General features: G+C 45.1%; 1 protein-coding gene across 5 annotated transcripts in view; it reads right to left on the bottom strand.

Moving 5' to 3' along the window:
- Positions 1 to 2382: 2382 nt before the first annotated feature.
- BPGM (bisphosphoglycerate mutase) overlaps positions 2383 to 20205 on the bottom strand; it is a 35771-nt gene continuing 17948 nt past the window's right edge. For all 5 annotated transcript variants that reach the window (XM_053255233.1, XM_053255237.1, XM_053255234.1 and 2 more), the window contains one exon: positions 2383 to 10807. In XM_053255233.1, the coding sequence (XP_053111208.1) occupies positions 10626 to 10807 (182 nt within the window). In that variant the 3' untranslated portion in view covers positions 2383 to 10625. The remainder of the gene's footprint in view (positions 10808 to 20205) is intronic.

The raw sequence follows: 20205 nt of genomic DNA, 5'->3' as shown, positions 1-20205 counted from the left end.
TTTCTCTCCTTGAGAAGCCACAGCTGGGGCAGATTTGTTAAATTACTTGGCCCTAGTATCTGCTTCTTAGTTATGACTCATGCAACTGAAACTAAGGAATAGCTTCTTGCATTAAGCATCCTACCTTTTGAGTCTAGGATTTTGTTTACAGAGTTTTCTCTCCGCTCTTGAATTCCTTCCTCAAAGATTAATCTGGTTTCCCCTTTTAAAAACTGAAAATATTTGTTTCACAAGGTCTTTTAATGCTGGATGGTTTTACCAGCTACGGTTGCTTGCATCTGCTGGTTTTAGTATGTATTTAGTTTTGTTCTACTGCATTTTTGTTATCATTTGCCGCTTTAGACTGGATTGTCCAGAAAGCCAGGCAATTAATCTGTAAATAAAATAAAACTCACATGTTTTATTTATTACTGGTCAAAGGGCTTGCAGTTTGCAAGCATTCTTCCTGTACTGCAAAATGACCATGCACTCTCTCTTCACTCCTTGCTAGCTGATGACCAGAAGAGATGCTTTCTTCTGAGGATGTAATAGTGCTGCTGCTGCCAAGAATCCTTAAAAATGAAGATTCTAGCAGATTGAATGAGACAGATGAACAAAGAAAACTAGTGCAACATTTTTCATGTCCTTCCATTTCTTAACGGAGTTTCATTGTTTCATGAACTGAAACAATAAAACTTGTTTCTTCATCATTCTATAAAAGTCTGGACTTTCTGTCTCCTAAAAGTACCAGAGAAAACTGCCCAAGTTTGTCAGAAAGCATCATTTTCCATGCTTCTCCAGTAGGAGTTTCCCTGTGTTTTCCGGGAAAATAAAGCAGTTTAAAAAAAAAAAAATGTTAGTGTGGGCAAGGTCTTAAACCCAGCTGTATTTACCTGAATCCAAGGCTAGGTTTTTCCAAGTTCTTTCATATTGAAAATCAGGAGGGCATCTTTAATTCAGAGTTCTGTTTCTTTAGGGTGAATGCAGGTATAACCTATATTTAACCTCTACCTTTTAAGGGGGGTCACTTTAAATTAAGAGTCTTTGAGTCAGGTAAATACAATGAAAATTGCATGTTTCTATCTTTTGTGGTTTGGTCTCGGAGTTTCATGTCAATTGCTGCATTTGTACATACCAAGGAACCAAAGTTGCTGGGTCCACAGGTTTCTCTACCATTACGCCCGGACATGTGCAACTCTGGTCCATGACCAGAGGTTTTGCTCCGGAGGCTCCCATTCGAACCCTCAGTTTGTAATGAGTTCCGCTGCTCAAAACCAAGGTGCTATCAAGCCTCCAGTATGTCCAAACTGGAGGCTGCATTCAGCCGTACTGGAGTTGAGGGAGGAAGCTCCTCCCTCTGTGATTGGCTGTGCGGGCTGTCCTTCAAAGCAAGAAGGAAGCCCACACAGCCGTTCCCCCTCCTCTCAGCAACTTTGTAGTCTCGCTGACTGTGGAGAGGACGCTGTTTTGTCTGAATGCAGACAGGAGAATGGGAGGTGGGAGTGGAACCACAGGTCCATTGGACCCACAGTTCCGTGTTACGTGTGAATGCGGCCAATGAGCAAGCACTCACAGGAACTGTAAACCTATCAATCAGTGCTTAACAATCTTAGTTATTTTGAGATGAAACTTTTATCCTTTCCAGGTTGATAACGTGTTGAACAGGTGTCCCACATTTCCTGGAAGGGGAGCCAGCAAGGTATAGAAGCATAGTAAATCTCATACGCACAATTCAGTGTTGGGGAAGGATTATGGGGTAAAAGAATCCAATGTTGCTTTCCATCAGTCAGATGCCCCAACACTGGAAGGTATCAGCCAGGACTTGCTATCTACAGCTATGCTCTTGTGTAAAACAAGTATGAGTGTAAACGAGGGATGGAGCAGCTTTGCTCTCTCCACTCTTTGTTCTCCCTTCCTGCTTCACTAGCAAACTGCTGGCTCTTGATCAGAGTGTGGGGAGTGTATGGTACTATTTGCATAGGAGTGACGGAAAGGACATGCCGAGCATGTTCTGCTTTTCACCATATCCATATAGTTTTTCTGCAGCAAAGGCATGGGGTGGGAGAATAAGGCAAGGGGACCAGGGGCTTTCTTCACTTATTGTCCCAGGGCACACTTGAACTTTGCTATACATCTGATCACAATGAGAAATTTCCATCTTTTAAAATGGTGTATTACATTCCCCCCCCCACCCAGAAGGCAGTACCTCCTGCCACACCTAATTCCATACATAGATTTGTCATGACTAGGGTTTGTCATTGGAGTTTGGCACATTATGCAGCAACTGTGCTGATCAGTGCCTGGATAGGAGATATCCCGGGAGGAACACTATAGACATCGCCTTGTGTTCCTTGCTGGCAGAAAGGGGGGCCGTAAATGAAATAAATGAAATAGCCATTTGAATCGAGTGTTAAGGATCTTTACTCATTTCATAAAGACACAAAAGCAGCATTCTGTATGTGCAAATATAATTCAATTTGTCACTTGTACAGGTGTCAGCAGTTTAGTTTGGGTAACCAAGTAGTGCACATATTCCAGAGCTCCCTTCAAGTTTCCACTCCTGAGATCTCCCCTCTAGAGGATACAACTTTTGTGGTGTCTCCAAAATTTCCAAAAAGAATTTGCATCTCTACTGAGAAACCTCTCTCTGCTGAATGGCAGAGTGCCTCACGGCCTAATGCAGAAAGAGTAGAGAGTTAGGGATGTGCACGGAACTGGTGGGGGGTGACTCCAAGGTGGGGAGGGGACGTTTAAGGGTGGGGGAGAGTGCTCCTATCCCTTCTGCCACATTTCTCCCACTGGCGCTGCACTTTAAGAGGGTCCAGCGGGGAGGCAGCATACCTCCCTGCTGCCTTGTCGGACTGGAAGTACCCAGCGTGTATGCGCATGTTGGGTGTGTGCGCCCGTGAGGGCCTCATGTGTGCACGCACTGGGTACTTCCGGTCCAATGAGGCAATGGGGCAACAGGGAGGTGTGCTGCCACCCCGCTCGGCCCTTTTAAAGTGCAGCACCGGCAGTGGAAATGTGTCGGGAGGGGTAAGAACACCCTCCTGTGCCCTTAAAGGTATCACCCCCCCACACACACACACACACCCCTTCAAACTGGCCGAACGGCCGGTCTGTCTAACCTGTTCGGAAGCCCATAAAAGGGCTTCCGAACAGATTCATGTACATCCCTAGAAAGAGTTACTACTGCACAGAGCTGTAGTAACCACCCCACATACTGTAGCTCATTGCAATTTTGTAACTCCTCCTGGACAATTTAGAAGCTGATGCTTTTTCTTTTGCTCAGTCTTCTCTCCCCACGGCCATACCCCTGCTAATTTGGCAAAGAGGCGCCTTTTAACGTGGTGATTCTCTTTATTTTGCAGGGGAGAGTAACTGGCCCTATCCACCCCCAGCACAGGACCTCCAGTGACTGTTGCTGGTGTCTATCTTGTGTTTCTTTTAGGTTGTGAGCCCTTTAGGGACGGGGATCCATCTTATTTATTTATCATTTCTCTGTGTAAACCACCCTGAGCTATTTTTGGAAGGGCGGCATAGAAATTGAATTAATAATAATAATAATAATAATAATAATATTGTGGTAGTATGATCAGGGCAGAATGTAGTGGAACAAGGACTACTGAATGTATTGGGGACTGTTATGAAATTCATAAGACTTCTGTGATGAATAAATAATTATTCATTGTATTAATCATAGCCTTCTGGATCATGAGTAGAAGTCTCTAGTGCAACAGAAGGCAACTTGAACTCTCCAGCTGTTGCTGAACTACAGCTCCCATCATCCTCAGCCATAATTGTGGCTGGGGATGATGGGAACTGTAGTTCAGCAACAGCTGGAAAGTTCAAGTTGCCTATACCTGCTCTGGTGGAACCATAGTGGGCATACAATCATCCACTCTAAGAAAACCTCACACTTATAAGGAAGAACCTACATAACGTTAAACAGTTCTGCAATATTTGCGACCCACCCACCAACCTGAACGCAGCTTCTTTATTGTGGTCTGCTTTGACAGTCCCAAGCAAGCACTAAGAATGGGTTGATGGGATATCTTCAGGAGTTCAGGTTTGTGGGTTTCATTGCACAGGCTGGCTGTAACACCTTCCTCTGCCAACAGGAAGCAGACCTTTGCTGAGCTTAACCAATTAAGCCAATTATGACTCAAAATATCATATACAAGGAATAATAAATGCATGTAAAAAACCACAACTGCTGCGGGCTGCTTGGCAGCCTCCCAAGAACAGGGGAATTGCATAGAGAAAGTTGAGGGGGACCCCAGCTTGGTTAAAGGGCTCAACCTTGAACTGGACCTGGTTTGGGTCAAGGTTGAGCTGAGCCCCCCGGGCCGGTTTGGGGGTATCAGCATCATTAAATTTTGTTTTTTTTTAAAGTTGACTTACCACCACTGAGGGCTTCAGCAGCTTTGGGGTGTGTGTCTCCAGCAGCCCCTCCAGTCTCCCATTTCAGCCCTCTGTGATCGTGCAATACCCATTTGCATGGCTGGTGCAGCCCCAAAATGGGCCGAACCAGCCTGTGGGAGACTGGGGGGAGGGGAGCCGCTGGAGACCACCCCACAGCCTCAGCAGCACCCCCCGAGGCTGCCAAACCCTCGGTGGCGGTAAGTCCATCTTTTAATAAAACAAAATTTAATGTCACTGAAACCCCCAAACTGGGCCCAAACCAGTTTGAATTTGAGCCAAGCCAGGGCCCTCATTCAGGGTGTCAAAACAGAACATGTCCAGTCTGGTTTGAGTCTGGTTCAGATTTGAACCAAACCGGGCAAATCGGTTCCATGCACATACCCAATAGCGAACTATGCTCACTACAATCATTACATGATGGGAAGCCAGGCGTTTCTTATTCTATCTTTGAGGGCAGCAGACTGATCTATGGAAATTGTGTTCTCTTCCTGAACTTCAGTGAAAGCAACACATTTGAATCTCAAAAGAGTAAACAGAAGGGGTGGCGGAGGACGGACTTTCCAAAAGCTATTCATGCATTTAAATATATATCCTATGTACTTGAATCCAAGATTAGTCTCCCACCCCATTCTTTCCTGTTAAATATAAGGGGTTGTCTTGAATTCATGTCCTTTTTCTTTCGGTAAGTACAGGTATAACCTGTATTTAACTTCTATTTTCTAAGGCATTGTATTAAATTTTGAGTCACCTTCTATTTGGGTAAATATGGTAGAAAAAGCTCCTCACTGAGATATCAGTCGTACTTTGTTGGTACAATTGATCCACTCAGAACTTTTAATAAGCGCAAATCACTACCTCAACAGCCAATGCATTTAAGAAGCAGAGAAAGCCATTGTGTTATATACTGAGTGGCCAAAGTCTGAGGTGCCGGAGGAAGGGAAGGACACACATGCCGTATTCACGTTATGTACAACACTTGGACGAGTGTAGACAGTTATTTGCACAGTATGCTGAACGCAGATACAGCAGTACACTTCCTATCTGTAGCATGCACTTGAGGGGCCTGTACTTGGGTTCACTTTTAAAATGAATGCAGGTATAGTTGCTGGGAGCCACCTTAAGTGGCGCAGCGGGGGAAATGCTTGACTAACAAGCAGAAGGTTGCTGGTTCGAATCCCCGCTGGTACTATATCGGGCAGCAGCAATATAGGAAGATGCTAAAAGGCATCATCTCATACTGCACAGGAGGCGGCAGTGGTAAACCCCTTCTGTATTCTACCAAAGAAAACCACAGTGCTCTGTGGGCACCAGGAGTCGAAATCAACTCGACGGCACACTTTACCTTTGCTGAATTTGCAGAGTTGGAATACAGTGGGTGAAGCTCTTTGGTTTATAGCACATGGGCCGACCCATTTGAAATCTAAGATGGGGTGAAATAAAGACGCGAACACAACATGAGTTTGCAGACATAGGAAGCTACCATCTAACGAGTCAGACCATTGGTCCATCTAGCTCAGTATTGTCTACACAGGCTGGCAGCAGCTTCTCCAAGGTTGCAGGCAGGAGTTTCTCTCAGCCCTATCTTGGAGATGCCAGGGAAGGGACCTGATACCTTCTGCTTGCAAGCATGTAGGTGTTCTTTCCAGAGCAGCCCCATCCCCTAAGGGGGAATATCTTCCAGTGCTCACACATGTAGTTTCCCATCAAATGCAAACCAGGGTGGACCCTGCTTAGCAAAGGGGACCAGTCATGCTTGCTACCACAAGACCAGCTCTCCTCATCTGTACACTCGTTCAGCATGGTATCTGACTAGTTCTAGACTGCAACAGTCCATTTGAACTGCCACTCTGCAGTTCTGAAGGAAGCTTTGTGCAAATATTTAGGACAGATCCTCATATTATTGTTTTTATGTCATAGACACATGAATTTGGGGTGATACATAAATATGTTAAATAAGATTAAAAATAAAGTTGTCACAAGGTACATTTTTCCTGTCACTCTTCTAAGGGAAACTCCTCTCCCAGTCACTCATATGGTGGGATCTTGGATATGACACTGGCAAACTTTAGTGTTAAGACAATACTGTGGGACGTGGTAAATCACAGCTCTTGCCAGAAGGGAACACATTCAGAGAGGAGGTTGTCGTGGAGGGAAAATGGTGCTCAAAAGTCCACCTTCTGGTTTTATCAAAACTGGATGGCCTTAGATGATTAGCAGTATCGTCTTTTTGGACTGTCCAGGTGTGATCAGCAAGAGACCTTATGCACAGCTATTGCTAGCAAACAGCATATGCCTGCACAGAGAATTACTATCCTAGGAGTGGGGGAAAGATCACCAGACTTACAAAAGGCTGTTTCTGCTGCAGGTTTTATTCAAAACCACAGTCTCCCTGCACTAGTCTGGCACATCAGTGTCTGAGATAAAAGGCTTCCTGCCAGTATGTGGTTTACGTGACAGCACAGTTCTAAGTGTGTGGGAAACCCCTCTTCTTTTTGCCCAATGTGCACACAGAGATCAGGCTCACTACTAAAAAGGGGGGGGGGGGAATACATGGAATGAATTCTCTCAGGGGTTCTCAAACATGGGTCCCCAGCTCTTGGATGACAGCTTCCATCATCTCTGGCCTCAGGAGCCTTTGGCAGAGAGCAGATCAGGCTCTCCACTAAAAAGTGTGGAGGGGGGGTTGCGGTGTGGCGGGGAGGGTAGGCTGAGGATGCAAGGAATTAATTATCCAAATGCTACAAACTGTTTTGTAGCCTTGGACTAGCCCCCTAGGAGGCAGTGTTCTAATTTTGTTTCATCTGTGTTTTATTAGTTTTTAAATTAGTTTTGTTTTTAAATTATGTGTTTTTAAATTAGTGTTTTTAAATTAGTTTTGTTCCAGGCGGCAGTATCAAAGCAGTGGGTGTGCACATGTACATCCAGAGTGGGGCCTTCCTCATTCAACCTGAGTGGGATCTAAAGTTAACTGAATGGACATCAAAAATGTGAGCATGTGCACACTTTAGAGGGAACACTGCTAGGAAGTCTTGCATTACGAAGTGTTGCTTTGTTGAGAAGCCCTCCCCTTCCAGTAAAAGGTTCCACATACTTATCTTCCCACATAAGAAAGCATCTAGTTAGCTATAGTTTTCTCTGTATATTTGAGGTGCTGGGCATGCAACAGCTAGTGCTGCACCCATGAACCCCAGAAAGACAAAGCTGAAATCCCACTAACTGGATGTTTGGGAGGGGGAACTGGGGCTTAGATACGGTTTTGCCTCTAGTCCCCCTTCCCTACCAAACAGCTGATTGGTGGGATTTTCTTTTTCAGTTAATAAACGTATTATAGTGATGATTATTTATTTATTAAATTTATATGTCGCCTGACTCCAAAGGCTCTAGGTGGTTCACAAAAATACACACAAGGGGAAAAATAAAACTGTTAAAATCAGCAATTAAAAAATTTAAAATGTTCAGAGAGTACTAAAAGAAAGAAAAAGATGTCTTAAGGGCTCTTTTGAAGGCTGGCCAAGACATTAAACCCCGAATGGTTCGGTGGCTAGTTCTATATTGTTTTCTATAAGAACAGCCCATGGCCTATCAAGTCCTATCAGGACTCTGTCTCCCAAAGTGGCCCACCAGATGCCTCTGGGAAACCCACAGGCAAGAGATCAAGGCATGCTCCTCTCCTGCCTTTTCACGGCTGCCACACACCAGGTTGACATTTTAATTGCACTATCTACCCCAATCCCAAGGTCTCTTTCTTAGTTAGCCACCAAGGCTCAGACCCCACCACTGTGCATGTGAAGTTGGGATTACGTGTATCACCTCACACTAAACCACATTTGCTATTTTATTGCCCATTCATCCTGTTGAGAGAGACCTTTTCAGCACTCTCTACAGTCCATTTTGGCTTTTACCATCCTGCTAAACTCTACATACGTGGCCACCTCACTGCTTACCCCTAACTCTAGATCATTTATGAACAAATAAAAAAGCACCAATCCTAATAAAGTTCCTTGGGAACTCCACCCCCTTCTTCCTTCTCTCCAGTATGAAAATTCTCCATTCATTCCTACTCTCTGGTTCCTATGCTTTAGCGAGTTACTAGAACAAAAGAGGACCTGTCCTCTTATCCCATGACTTATGTTTCACTCCAGAACCTTTGGTGACTTTACTGTTTTATACAGATTATTTTTCTTTTCTTTTGAGTGTGGTCTTAACCACTTTGAGCTCTAGAAAAGAGGCTTATCAACATCCTAAAATCTTAAAGGGTTTCTATTCGAGCAGAGCCCTTGCTCATATACAGTCACTTTATAGGCCTTGCATACATATCTATATGGTGGGGTCTCAAATCTGAGTCCCCAGTTATTGTTGGATTACAAATCCCATCATCCCCAGTCACAAAGGCTGAATGGCTGGTGATGATGAGAGTTGTCTCAACAGCTGGGTACCTAAGTTTTAGATAACATGCCATATAGGGTAGATGCAGTAGTCCCCAACCTGGGGGGCTCCAGATGTTGCTGAACTACAACTCCCATCACCCCCAGCTACAATTTATTATGGCTGGGGCTGGTGGAAGTTGTGGTTCAGCAACATAGGAAGCTGCCATATACTGAGTCAGACCATTAGTCCATCTAGCTCAGTATTGTCTACACAGACTGGCAGCAGCTGGAACATCTGGAAGCCCCCAGGTTGGGAACCACCTGGAGAGAATGCAATTAACACTGTGTCAGAGCCAGTTGCTTCTGCAGAAACGCCCAGTTCAGATTATCTAAGAAACTACAGATGGATTGCAAATAAGTGACGCAAGCACAAGCTCTCCCTTCCCCTTTCCTACTTCCCTTGCACACTCAGATGGCTTTCAAGTTTGCTGGTTTCTTAAACCACGGTTTCCTAGAAAACTGGGCTTGACATGATCCCTACAAACCTGGATTATAAACTAGGATTAAACTTGGGTTCAGGTTTATAGGGATCACTTCAGCCATGGTTCCCCAACTGGAAGGAGAGCTGGTCTTGTGGTAGCAAGCATGTGTTGTCCCCTTTCTTAAACAGCGTCTGCCCTGGTTTGCATTTGAATGGGAGAACTGTAGGATATTCCCCTTAAGGGATGGGGTTGCTCTGGGAAGAGCAGCTGCATGCAGAAGGTGCCAAGTTCCCTCCCTGGCATCTCCAAGATAGGGCTGGGAGAGACTCCTGCCTGCAACCTTGGAGAAGCTGCTGCCAGTCTGTGTAGACAATATTGAGCTAGATGGACCAATTGTCTGATTCAATAGAAGGCAGTCTCCTATGTTCCCAATTCAGACATCACAGGAAGCCGTGGTTTAACAAACCAAGAAGCTTCAAATCAGCCAGGTATGCAAGGGGAGAAGGAGAACAAAGTAGAGAGGGAAAAAAGGCAGGGCACAAGAGTACCTGGACCAGGTCAGACTTCCTACAGGATGCAGTGCATGGAAACTGCTGGTTGGGGAATGAAAGAAACGACACACACACACACCTCACCTATCTCTAAAGCATAGTTTATATCCTCTCAGCAAAATGTATAATTGGGTAAGTGTTTCAAAACTGGTGTAGGGGATGTGGTATCATCAACATTTACCCTTCTTGAACCTCGTCTAAAGGTCAGCTCCAACTTGGGCTTCACTTTCTTATAGTCTTCTCTGAGGGAAGAGAAACTTGAGACAGTTCAAGCAGTGTGAACATTCTTGCGCTTGTAAATACCAAGGGCCTTGTTCAAAGTTACACGGTCAACCATGCAATATAAGGGATACCAGTCTACCAAGCAAATATATTAATCTGGTGGCAGAGATGATCCTGGAGGATGTCTACTTACAAACAGTAAGAACTTTCTTGGGGGAAGTAAGTAATACTCTGAATTAAGCATTTCTGTGAGGGTTTAGCATTTGTGGACCTGAGAGCTTGCCGTTCTCCCTTGTTAAGCAGAAAGTATTTTCATCCTTAGAGCGTGGATGAAACTTGATACCAGTCCATAGCATACTGATTCTCGTCCTGAGCTTCAAGGGGTTTGTGAAGATTATACAACAGCCTTCTGTTGTGCTGGCTGCCATCTAGACAATTCACTCTCTACTGTCACTGGTACCGGGATCTAGTCTTCCAAGCTGAAGTACTAACATTGAACTGCCATTAGCTACTCCTTACTGAGAACTTAAAATTAAGCAAGCCCACATTGTGCAATCACAAAGCATTATCCTTTACCACATATGGTAAAAGACAGTGGTCTATTTCTCAATGATTGGCTTGGCTTTCCCTTGATCTTCCACTTTCTTGATGGCAGCTTGGATTGCTTCTTGGTCTCCAAGAAACCGGTGTGGGCCAAGCGGGCGCAGATTCTCGTCAAGCTCAAGGAGAACTGGAATGCCGGTGGGGAGGGTCACATTGACTATGGCCTCATCAGAGATGCCTGCAAAGCAAGAACAAACAAATGTTTACATATGCTTTATGCTTAGTTCTAGCTAAGACCAAGGGGATGGGACCATAGATCTGTAACAGAGCTTCTGCTTTGCATGAGAAGGTCCCAGGTTCAATCCCTGGCATCTCCAAGTAGGGTTGGGAAAGACTCCTGCCTGAAACCCCAGAGAGCTGTTACCAGTCAGTTTAGACAATCCAAACTAGATGGATTGTATGCACCAATGGTCCAATTCAATATGAGACAGTTTCCTACACAAGGAGACTAAGTGGACCATAGGAACTATGTAATGGGCACATAATAAGATGTGCCCATTAAAACGCTGATTAGTTTACTAGGTGTTTCCAAAGAATTCCCATGTTTGCACGCTCAACCACTCCATTTGCATCATCTTATTCACGCACTGTGTTGTAGTGCAGCATGGCAGACACAAACAATGGGATCTTTTGAGATTCCCTGGAAGTTCCCCAGCCAAGAAAGAAGATAAATTGGAATATCCCCTGAGGACACGTTTTGGGCTTTATCTGCCCCTGGATTCTTGAACCAGTGTGCTCCTTTGCAACACACACACACACACACACACACCCCTTGGGCAATCTGCTGCTCACATGCCATCACACCAGGCCGTGTCCAGCTTTTTGTGCCAATTTCCAGATCGGCTCCCTGGCCTAACCTGTTCTGCCCAGTCTTCCTCGCCATCGCAGGAAGCTGGTTCCATGGAGGAGGCATCCCCCCCCCCACCCCGCAATGGATTAATCTCTATCACCTATCCCCTCTGATCTTATCCTTGCCTCCAACCGAGCTATCCCGGAGGAACGAGGTCCCTCGGTTGTTCAGGCATCCCCAAGATTTCTGCACCAGTAGAAACTCAGGTAATATGAATGTTTGTCCTTCGCTGGGCCCATCTCTATCCCTGTTCCTTTTTCTTAAGTCCAGCTGCCTCTTTCTCTAAGCCACTTTCTCTAGTCTGCCTAGGAATTCACACAATTAGGACTATAAGCTAAAATGCCTCTTTGCAGTTGAATGTACCTTTAATAGGATTGTTCTAACCACAAATTTCTTTCCTCTGTACCCCTTCCTTCAATAAACCCTTCTTTTGATTTTTGAAACTTCAACCTTGCCTCAATCCAGTTATTTCCTGGGTCCACAACTTTGCGTAAATTTAATCTAACATGGAACTGTCCTACCCAGAGCTAATTTCCCCACACAAAGCCCAGATGCAATTTTGGGGTATTCACCAATCACCCCGGGGCAGTACCATTAACACTGGTATTCAGTTACATACTGAGTTATGATGCTCCCAGCATTGCAACGACTCAAAATTTCAAGTATGGTTTAGTATCATTTTGCCTCATCCCCCCTCCCCACAGAATGCCCCTAGTACACACTTAAGAACATAAGATGACCTTGTTCCAAAGGAGGTATTGTAGAAAATTGTGGAAATAACAGGATATTTGCTTCCCAAAGACCCAAGAGTAATATTATTTGGCTGCATAAAGAACTCATTTATATTGAATTGGAAGTGGATCTAGAATTGGAACCCAGTCTACTGGCTGTGGCCAGGTCTGCATAGCAGCGAAATGGAAATCACAGGTGGCCCCATCCCTCCAGGACTGGCTTAAGAAAATCTGATATACTTCCCAGATGACAAAACTGACATATAAAAAAGCATTGGAAAAGTGTGGGGCCTACTCAGACTACTGAAATAATAGAGGCTACTGGAATATGGATGAAGATTCTATGCTCATGAGATTTTCCTTTCTTTAGAGAGTTGTATAAAGTAGCTTGAAGAGATAAGTAAGGAAGTATAAATTTTAAAAGTATTTCTAAAGCTATAATTTAGAAATTCAAAACAAGAGTTACAAATTAGAAATAAGATCAATTGTAACATTGGTCTTTTTTCTAGTTTGCAATTTTTGTTGCATTGTGTATAGTATTGAGATTTTATTAATATTAAAGCGCGCGCACACACACACACACACACGGGGCAACCCCTTCTGGGTCTTACCAAAGGGTCAATCTAGTAGTTCAGCATCCTGGCCAGTAGCAAACCAGATGTTAGTTTGACCCACAAGCAGAGAATGAAGACTGTGCCTTCTCCCTCTGTGCCTTCTCCCTCTGTTGTGATCCAGCAACTGGAATCCAACAGCATACTCCCTCTCAACATGGAACTATCATGACCAACAGCAATTGATAGATCTATCCTCCATGAACTTGAGAGCTGGTCTTATGGTAGCAAGCATGACTTGTCCCCATAGCTAAGCAGGGTCTGCCCTAGTTGCATCTGAATGGGAGACTTGATGTGTGAGCACTGCAAGATATTCCCCTCAGGGGATGAAGCCACTCTGGGAAGAGCAGAAGGTTTAAAGTTCCCTCCCTGGCTTCTCCAAGATAGGGCTGAGAGAGATTCCTGCCCGCAGCCTTGGAGAAGCCGCTGCCAGTCTGTGAAGACAATACTGAGCTAGATAGACCAATGGTCTGACTCAGTATATGGCAATTCCCTATGTTCCTATGTTCCTAAGTCCGCAGCCATCACCACATCTTAGGCCCATTCACACATTATGTTCAACAATAGTACTATGAGTGTACAGGGTACACAGGTAGACATTCACAAGTACACTCCTATCCACACTATGCATTTGAAGAGCCTGTATCCAGGTCCACATTTAAAATTAACACAGGTACAATCATTCATACAAGCAGTGTACAGACATCTGTACACTGGTACGGCATAATGTCTGAATCAGACTCTTGTGGCATTGAATTCCACAAGTTAATGATGCCCCCTTGTGCTCTCTAGAGAAACACTCTTCCCATTTTCTAGCCCCAAGCACAGCATCTCATCTGGCATGTCCTGTAGGATCTTCCCTTTGTTTGCCTCATCTCTCTCTTCAGTGAGCTAACATTGCTCTCTGCAGGAGTATTTGAGGACAGAGTTCCAGTGAGTCAGTATAAACAACGGCGGCATTACTGTATTAGTTAGAGCTCAGCACAAGGAAGAAAAGGCAGCAAGGCAGGAGCAGCAAAGAATCCTGTCTCCATCAATCTTGTCATTCCAACAAGAAATGCACACGTAGCCAACTACAGCTGAAAGTGACAGGACTTGCCCAGAATGATGCGATCAGCTGCTTAGGACTAAAGAGGGGAGAGGAGGACAAGCACAGCTTCAAAACATCCCCCCTCCCCTGGGCACAGCAAAAGGAGGAAGGACAAACATCTGGAAGCCTGTTGACAGCTGAGCCAACAGGCTGCCTTCCCAGGGTAAAGGGATGGACATTTGTCAATTGGTTCTCACATTAGGAGCGGAGGAGGAGAGAGAAATTCTGGGAAATGCACCACACCACCAAGGCTGCAGTGCAGAGTTCCCTGCAACAAGGATTCCCAGATGTTGACTAAAACTCCCACCATTCCCCGCTACAATGGCCTTTGCCTGGGGATGATGGGAGGGGAAGTCAACCACATCTGGGGATCCGTTGCAGCAGGGATTCTTAACTTGGGGTCCCACCAGATGTTACTGAACTACAACTCTCAGTATCCCCAGCCACAATTTATGCTGGGAGTTGTGGTTCAGCAGCATCTGGCGGACCTCATGTTAAGAACCACCCACCGCGTTACAGGGAACACTGCTGCAGTCCTGTGTCCATGTGGAAATAAGGCCTGGTCTACAAACACATACCCCTAGCGCCCCCCCCCCACACACACAGAATGAGGTGGCAGAGTGGATTGTACCATTTCAGACTGCAGGTGGACGATGCCATGTTTTAACTCTCCCTCGTGTAGATAACTCCTGCAATTAGAACACGTGCATCATGGCAAATAGTTCTATCCCAGCATGCTCTCTGCAAGAAAAGATTTCTAAGGGGGAGCTTTTTTCTTTTTTTTAAAGTGTGATTCCTCCCTGTCTCCCTCCAGTTTGAAATACACTCACCCCATTCTGTAGCACATGGAGACCAGGCTTAAGACACTGTGAAATCAGAGGGACGTGCTTCCGAGCAGGTATACACAAGACCAGTCTGCTCAGAGCAAGAAACAATGACCTTAGCTCACACTAACGGATGCTTCCGCAGACACCCTGACTTAAAGCGCTCTGTTGATTGCCTGACCTTAGCTGACACCAACAGATGCTTTCACTCGTACCCTGAGAGCTTTATCAATTGTAAGTGCTCCACAAACATCAATGGCTTGCCTGTCTGGCACATACACGTATGCTTGTCCATTTGTGCTACATTAACCGCTTGAGGACAAGGCAACAAGCCCCCGCCCAGTTTGCAAGCGTGGCCCCACTTGCTTGCCAGAAGGCAGTCTGTCACTCAAGAAGGGCAACTGGGCAAGCGGCAGCTTGGGAAACTGGCTTTAAAGAAAGAGTCCATCCATCAAGCTGGTGCGATGGCACATTCATGAAACCAGAGTAGTCGTGCTACTGCAGCTGGGTAGCAGGAGCCAGGGCAGCAGTGCAAATGATGCCCACCGTGATGAGGAATTTGGGGATTCTTGCAGAGTCAGATCTAGTCTGCACCTTTAGAGCAGCCATGCCCTTTAAACATGGACATCCCTACCTAAAATAGCACTGCAGCTTGCAAGTACAGCATTGACTCAGTTCGTCAGCTAAGGTTTCTAGTGCTAGGATAGCCACTTCAAATCTGTTTCAAGAACAGGGGAGAATCTGGACACATGAAGAGAGCCTACGAGTGGCCTAGGACTCTCTCCTCACCTCTCTTGTCTCCTCAGGAAAATGGCTCTGCCATTGCTCTAAAATTCAGCAATGGGCAACTCCTGTGCGTTATTGCTGGCACCCAAGGTGAATGTCAGCTGAAGCCAGTATTCAGTTACTCCCTAGACTTGTAACACAAACCAGCCGACCTTTCGTGGCATTTCTGCATCCGTGTCTCTCTGTGTTGCAAACTCAGCACCTTTTGTCAAGCAACTAAGAAGAGCCACTGAAGTCCAAACTAACACTAAGGCGCAAAAGAAAGTAATCAGTGACAATTCAATGGCACGTCTACTTGACAAATGGAAACTCGAGTTCACCGCCAGGGTTTCCCGTGCCAGAGCCCTGTTTCATCAGAGGGCTAGAGATCTCTAGCAGAGCATTCTGCCCATGCCCCAACCTTCAAAACACCCTAAGGAAAGTTAGGAGAGTAAGACTCATTCAAAGCTGGATTACACTTTATGCTGTAGACGGCATCAGCAAAGAGGTTGGTAGAATTTAAAGCTCATTGAAATGTTTAAAGCTTGATCTAGCTATGTGAGGTGTGCCAAGTTCAGAAAGCCTCCCTGCTTGGTAAGCCTGCTTGAGATTGCAGCCATTAGTAGTTGGTTCACCTGCTCACATGTACGTATGTCGGGCCAAATGTACCTATGCTGGGCCAATAGGCTACCAGATAAAATACAAAGTGCTAGTTATAACTTACAAAGCCCTAAACGGCTTAGGCCCTGGGTATTTAAGAGAACGTCTTCTTCACTATGTGCCCCACCGCCCACTGAGGTCATCTGAGGAGGTCTGTCTCCAGTTACTGCCAACTCGTTTGGTGGCTACACAGAGACGGCCCTTCTCGGTCGCTGCCCTGAGATTGTGGAATGCGCTCCCTGCTGATTTTAGTTTTTGTATATGTTTTTAACTTGTTTTATGCTATTGTTAACCACCCAGAGACGAAAGTTTGGGGCAGTGTACAAATTTGATAGATAGATAGATCTAGACTATAGCAGAAGTGGAGGAGACATGCATGCACATAACCAGAGGCATTTTGAATGTTGGTAAAACCATCTAATGGCGCAGCGGGAAATGTCTTGACTAGCAAGTCAGAGGTTGCCGGTTCGAATCCCCGCTGGTATGTTTCCCAGACTACAGGAAACACCTATATCAGGCAGCAATGATATAGGAAGATGCTGAAAAGCATAATCTCATACCATGTGGGAGATGGCAATGGTAAACCCCTCCTGTATGCTACCAAAGAAAACCACAGGTCGTTCTTTGGTCGCCAGAAGTCGACGGCACACTTTACTTTACTGGAACCCACAGCCCAGAAGAATGAGCAGGCCACTTGTCCACGGTAAGGTAAACCAGTTTGCTTGGTCATCTATATCACCGACTGCAAGTAAAAACACTTTAAAATACCTCTTTGTGTGTGTGTGCTTCTCCATCACCTGTACAACTGCAGCCCAAATAACTTCTGGCCCATTGATGAATTGCATTGCAGAACGAATTCCAGGAGGCACCTTATGAGCCACAGGCCATCAAAGGTTCCAAATTCCCTCCCTGGCATCTCCAGATAGGGCTGAGAGAGACTCCTGCCTGTAACCTCAGAGAAGCTGCTGCCAGTCTGTGCAGGCAATACTGAGCTAGATGGACCAATGGTCTGACTCAGTAGAAGGCAGCTTCCTATGAGGCACAATTGCTCCATAATCCTTTCTAGTCCTAGAGACCCAACTTCTGCAGAATTATTCAAACCAACATCCTTGGTTGAAACCAACACCCTGACAGCCATTTACAAAAGGGTGCCGATCTGAGAACCTGAATACAGATCTAAGGGCAACCCAAGTTATTGCAGCACCTGAGGCAAGGTGCCAAATGTTGCCCGCCCTGTACTCCTGGTGGAGGACAACCCCTTTTCAAGACTGACCCTTGCAATCTTTGAGAGTGATGCAGGGGACAGGGAGAAGGGAAAGTTGCCAGCAGCTTATCTCCTCTCCATGTGTTTCTCGCAAGGGTTAGATCAAAGAGTTGTTCTGATGTCAGCAACAGGAGGGCATCTTGCCACCCTATTGGTGCCCCAATAATCTGTTGCCCAAGGCAACTGCCTCACTTTGCCCCATGGAAGGACCACCCCAAAGAGCCGGAACACAGAAACTAACTCTTTTCAGCTGAACTGCTAAGATTCACCCCACTCTCCAAAATCATCACCAACCACCCTGGAAATCATGGCTTGATTAACTAAGGCAGAAACTCCTAAGCTTGGATCCTGAAATATTATTGGACTGTATCTCCCACCATTGTGGCAGAGGTTGATGGAAGTTGTAGCCCAACAACATCTGCAGACCCAAGGCAGATCCCTGATTTCTTGCTCAGAACCACTTCTCTCTTTTCCCCCCACCTGAACCTTGCACAGGGTGGGAAACTGACTGCAAAATTATCAAGTCCAACACCTACAATAAAGCATGATCAGATATAATATGATCCATTCACTGCATTTAATTAGTTTAACTAGTCACTGCCAGTTTTCTGAAGGTATGTGTGTAAAGACTAACAGCTCCAGTCCTACATAGCTAATCGGATCCCACTCCCAAGGGGGAAGACCATGCTTTTGCTGCAGTTGTATTAGTCATGACTTGTGGTTCTGCAGCAAAATCCAGTCCATTGGATCAGGGTGCTAATCACAGTGTCCCATTAGGTATTTGCATGAATGAAAAAAAAAAAAAAGCTAATGAGATTCACTTTTGACTCAGATTTAATGAGAGGAATCCAAGGAGTCTACATTTTCCAAGTACCCCGATATATGTCTAATGCTATCCTTCATCTGGAAGCAGGATTGCTTAAAATGGAGGCTAGAGTATGGATTAGAATCTTTGCATTCTGGCTAAAGCTGGTTTTCCATCCCGTAGGTCTAGTTCCATCTGTGCTATCAGACAACTACCCCTCGAGATGGAAAAGAGAGTCAGAGGAGAGGCTGCACTACTACGGTTTCTCTCCTCCTGCACTGATATCTCTGGGGTACGAATATGCCACGGCAAACCTTAGACACCAAATAGATGATATGGAGCGACAAACTGACCAGGGCTGCATTCCTGCTAATGTCTATTTGGGTAGCCACGTTTTGAGTTTTAACCCTGCCAGATACCTTAACTCAATCACAATGCCAAAATACTGCAGAGCAATGCTTTACAAACACTAGTTTGGGAAGGGAGGTATCAAATGATCCCCTATAAAGAAAGTTTTTGCCACTGTAATTCAGAATATATTGAAACTACAACTCATGTGCAACTACAACTCATTTATTTATTTATCTATCTATCTATCAAATTTGTACACCACCCCAAACTTTCGTCTCTTTTATCAAGATCTACAGCATAAATATGTAACTGCTTTTATAAGTTGTCATTCAGGTCGTACGGATCCTTTTAATCTTATCTTCTAGCTGACCAGAATGATCTAATCTCTTATAATGTGGATAGGTTTTGTTTGATAGCCAGCAAAATTCGCCAGGAGCTCATTATGAACTCAGTTTAGCTGTTCTGTTTTGAGGTTTAACTTTCTAATGTTATAGTACAACTTTTATGGTTTATTCTGTTGGGTTTCTGTGTGTCTGTATTACTATTGTACTGGTCTGTGGCTGTAATAAGGTATTTGATCTGAATGAGAAAACTACAGAAAGAAAGAGAGAACACCACTGAACGCTGTTTCAGAAAGAAATAAGATTGATCAAAAATGGCCTTATTCTGAGCCAAGCCCTTAGTCCAACTAGGACAGTCCTGTCTGCACGGTCTAGCAGCAGCTCCTCAGGATTTCACATCAGGGTCATAGGAACATAGGAAACTGCCATATACTGAGTCAGACCATTGTTCTCTCTAGCTCAGTATTGTCTTCACAGACTGGCAGGGGCTTCTCCAAGGTTGCAGGCAGGAATCTCTCTCTCAGCCCTATCTTGGAGAAGCCAGGGAGGGAACTTGGAACCTTCTGCTCTTCCCAGAGCAGCTTCATCCCCTGAGGAGAATATCTTGCAGTGCTCACACATCAAGTATCCCATTCAGATGCAACCAGGGCAGACCCTGCTTAGCTATGGGGACAAGTCATGCTTGCTACCACAAGACCAGCTCTCCTCTCCACTTATCTCTTGTACTCAGCAACTGGGACCTAGCAGGCCTGGAAACAATAGAGAGCTGTGGCTACAGGGGCTGCTTTCCATGGATGTGCCATTCTGCAAAGTATACTCTCTGATCCTGTAGCTGTCTTTCTAGATGGCAGGGACTGAAGTCAGAGCTGCATACAAAACATGTTTTGCTCCACTCCTGAGCTAGGATCTCTTTCTCTTATTTAGGTTAGAGATGAACAAAAATTTAAAGAACCAAGGCTTCACCCACTTAATCCTATCATCATTCAGGAACTCTATGTGAAATTTCAGGGCTTCTGTCCAGCCATTCAGAAGGCATTACTATTTTTTAGTTTCCCACTGATCTCTATGGGGAAATCATCCAGTGGGGCCCAGGTTCAGTTGTGGCACACAGGCCCCTTCAGAGCCGGCTACGCCACTGCTAATGCTGAATCTACAATTGCATTTTTCCGCTTTGATCACCAAGTGCTGTTCTTATGCTACATTACTTGCAGAAACAATGAACTGTGAGTTACAAATTTTCTTCTGCCTTGCTCTTTAAAGCTGTTGCAGAACTGCTTGTTGGCC

Source organism: Hemicordylus capensis, chromosome 5, assembly GCF_027244095.1.
Source record: "Hemicordylus capensis ecotype Gifberg chromosome 5, rHemCap1.1.pri, whole genome shotgun sequence".
Lineage (NCBI taxonomy): Eukaryota > Metazoa > Chordata > Lepidosauria > Squamata > Cordylidae > Hemicordylus > Hemicordylus capensis.
Note: the sequence above shows the minus strand (reverse complement) of the source record. Positions and strands in the feature narration are given on the sequence as shown.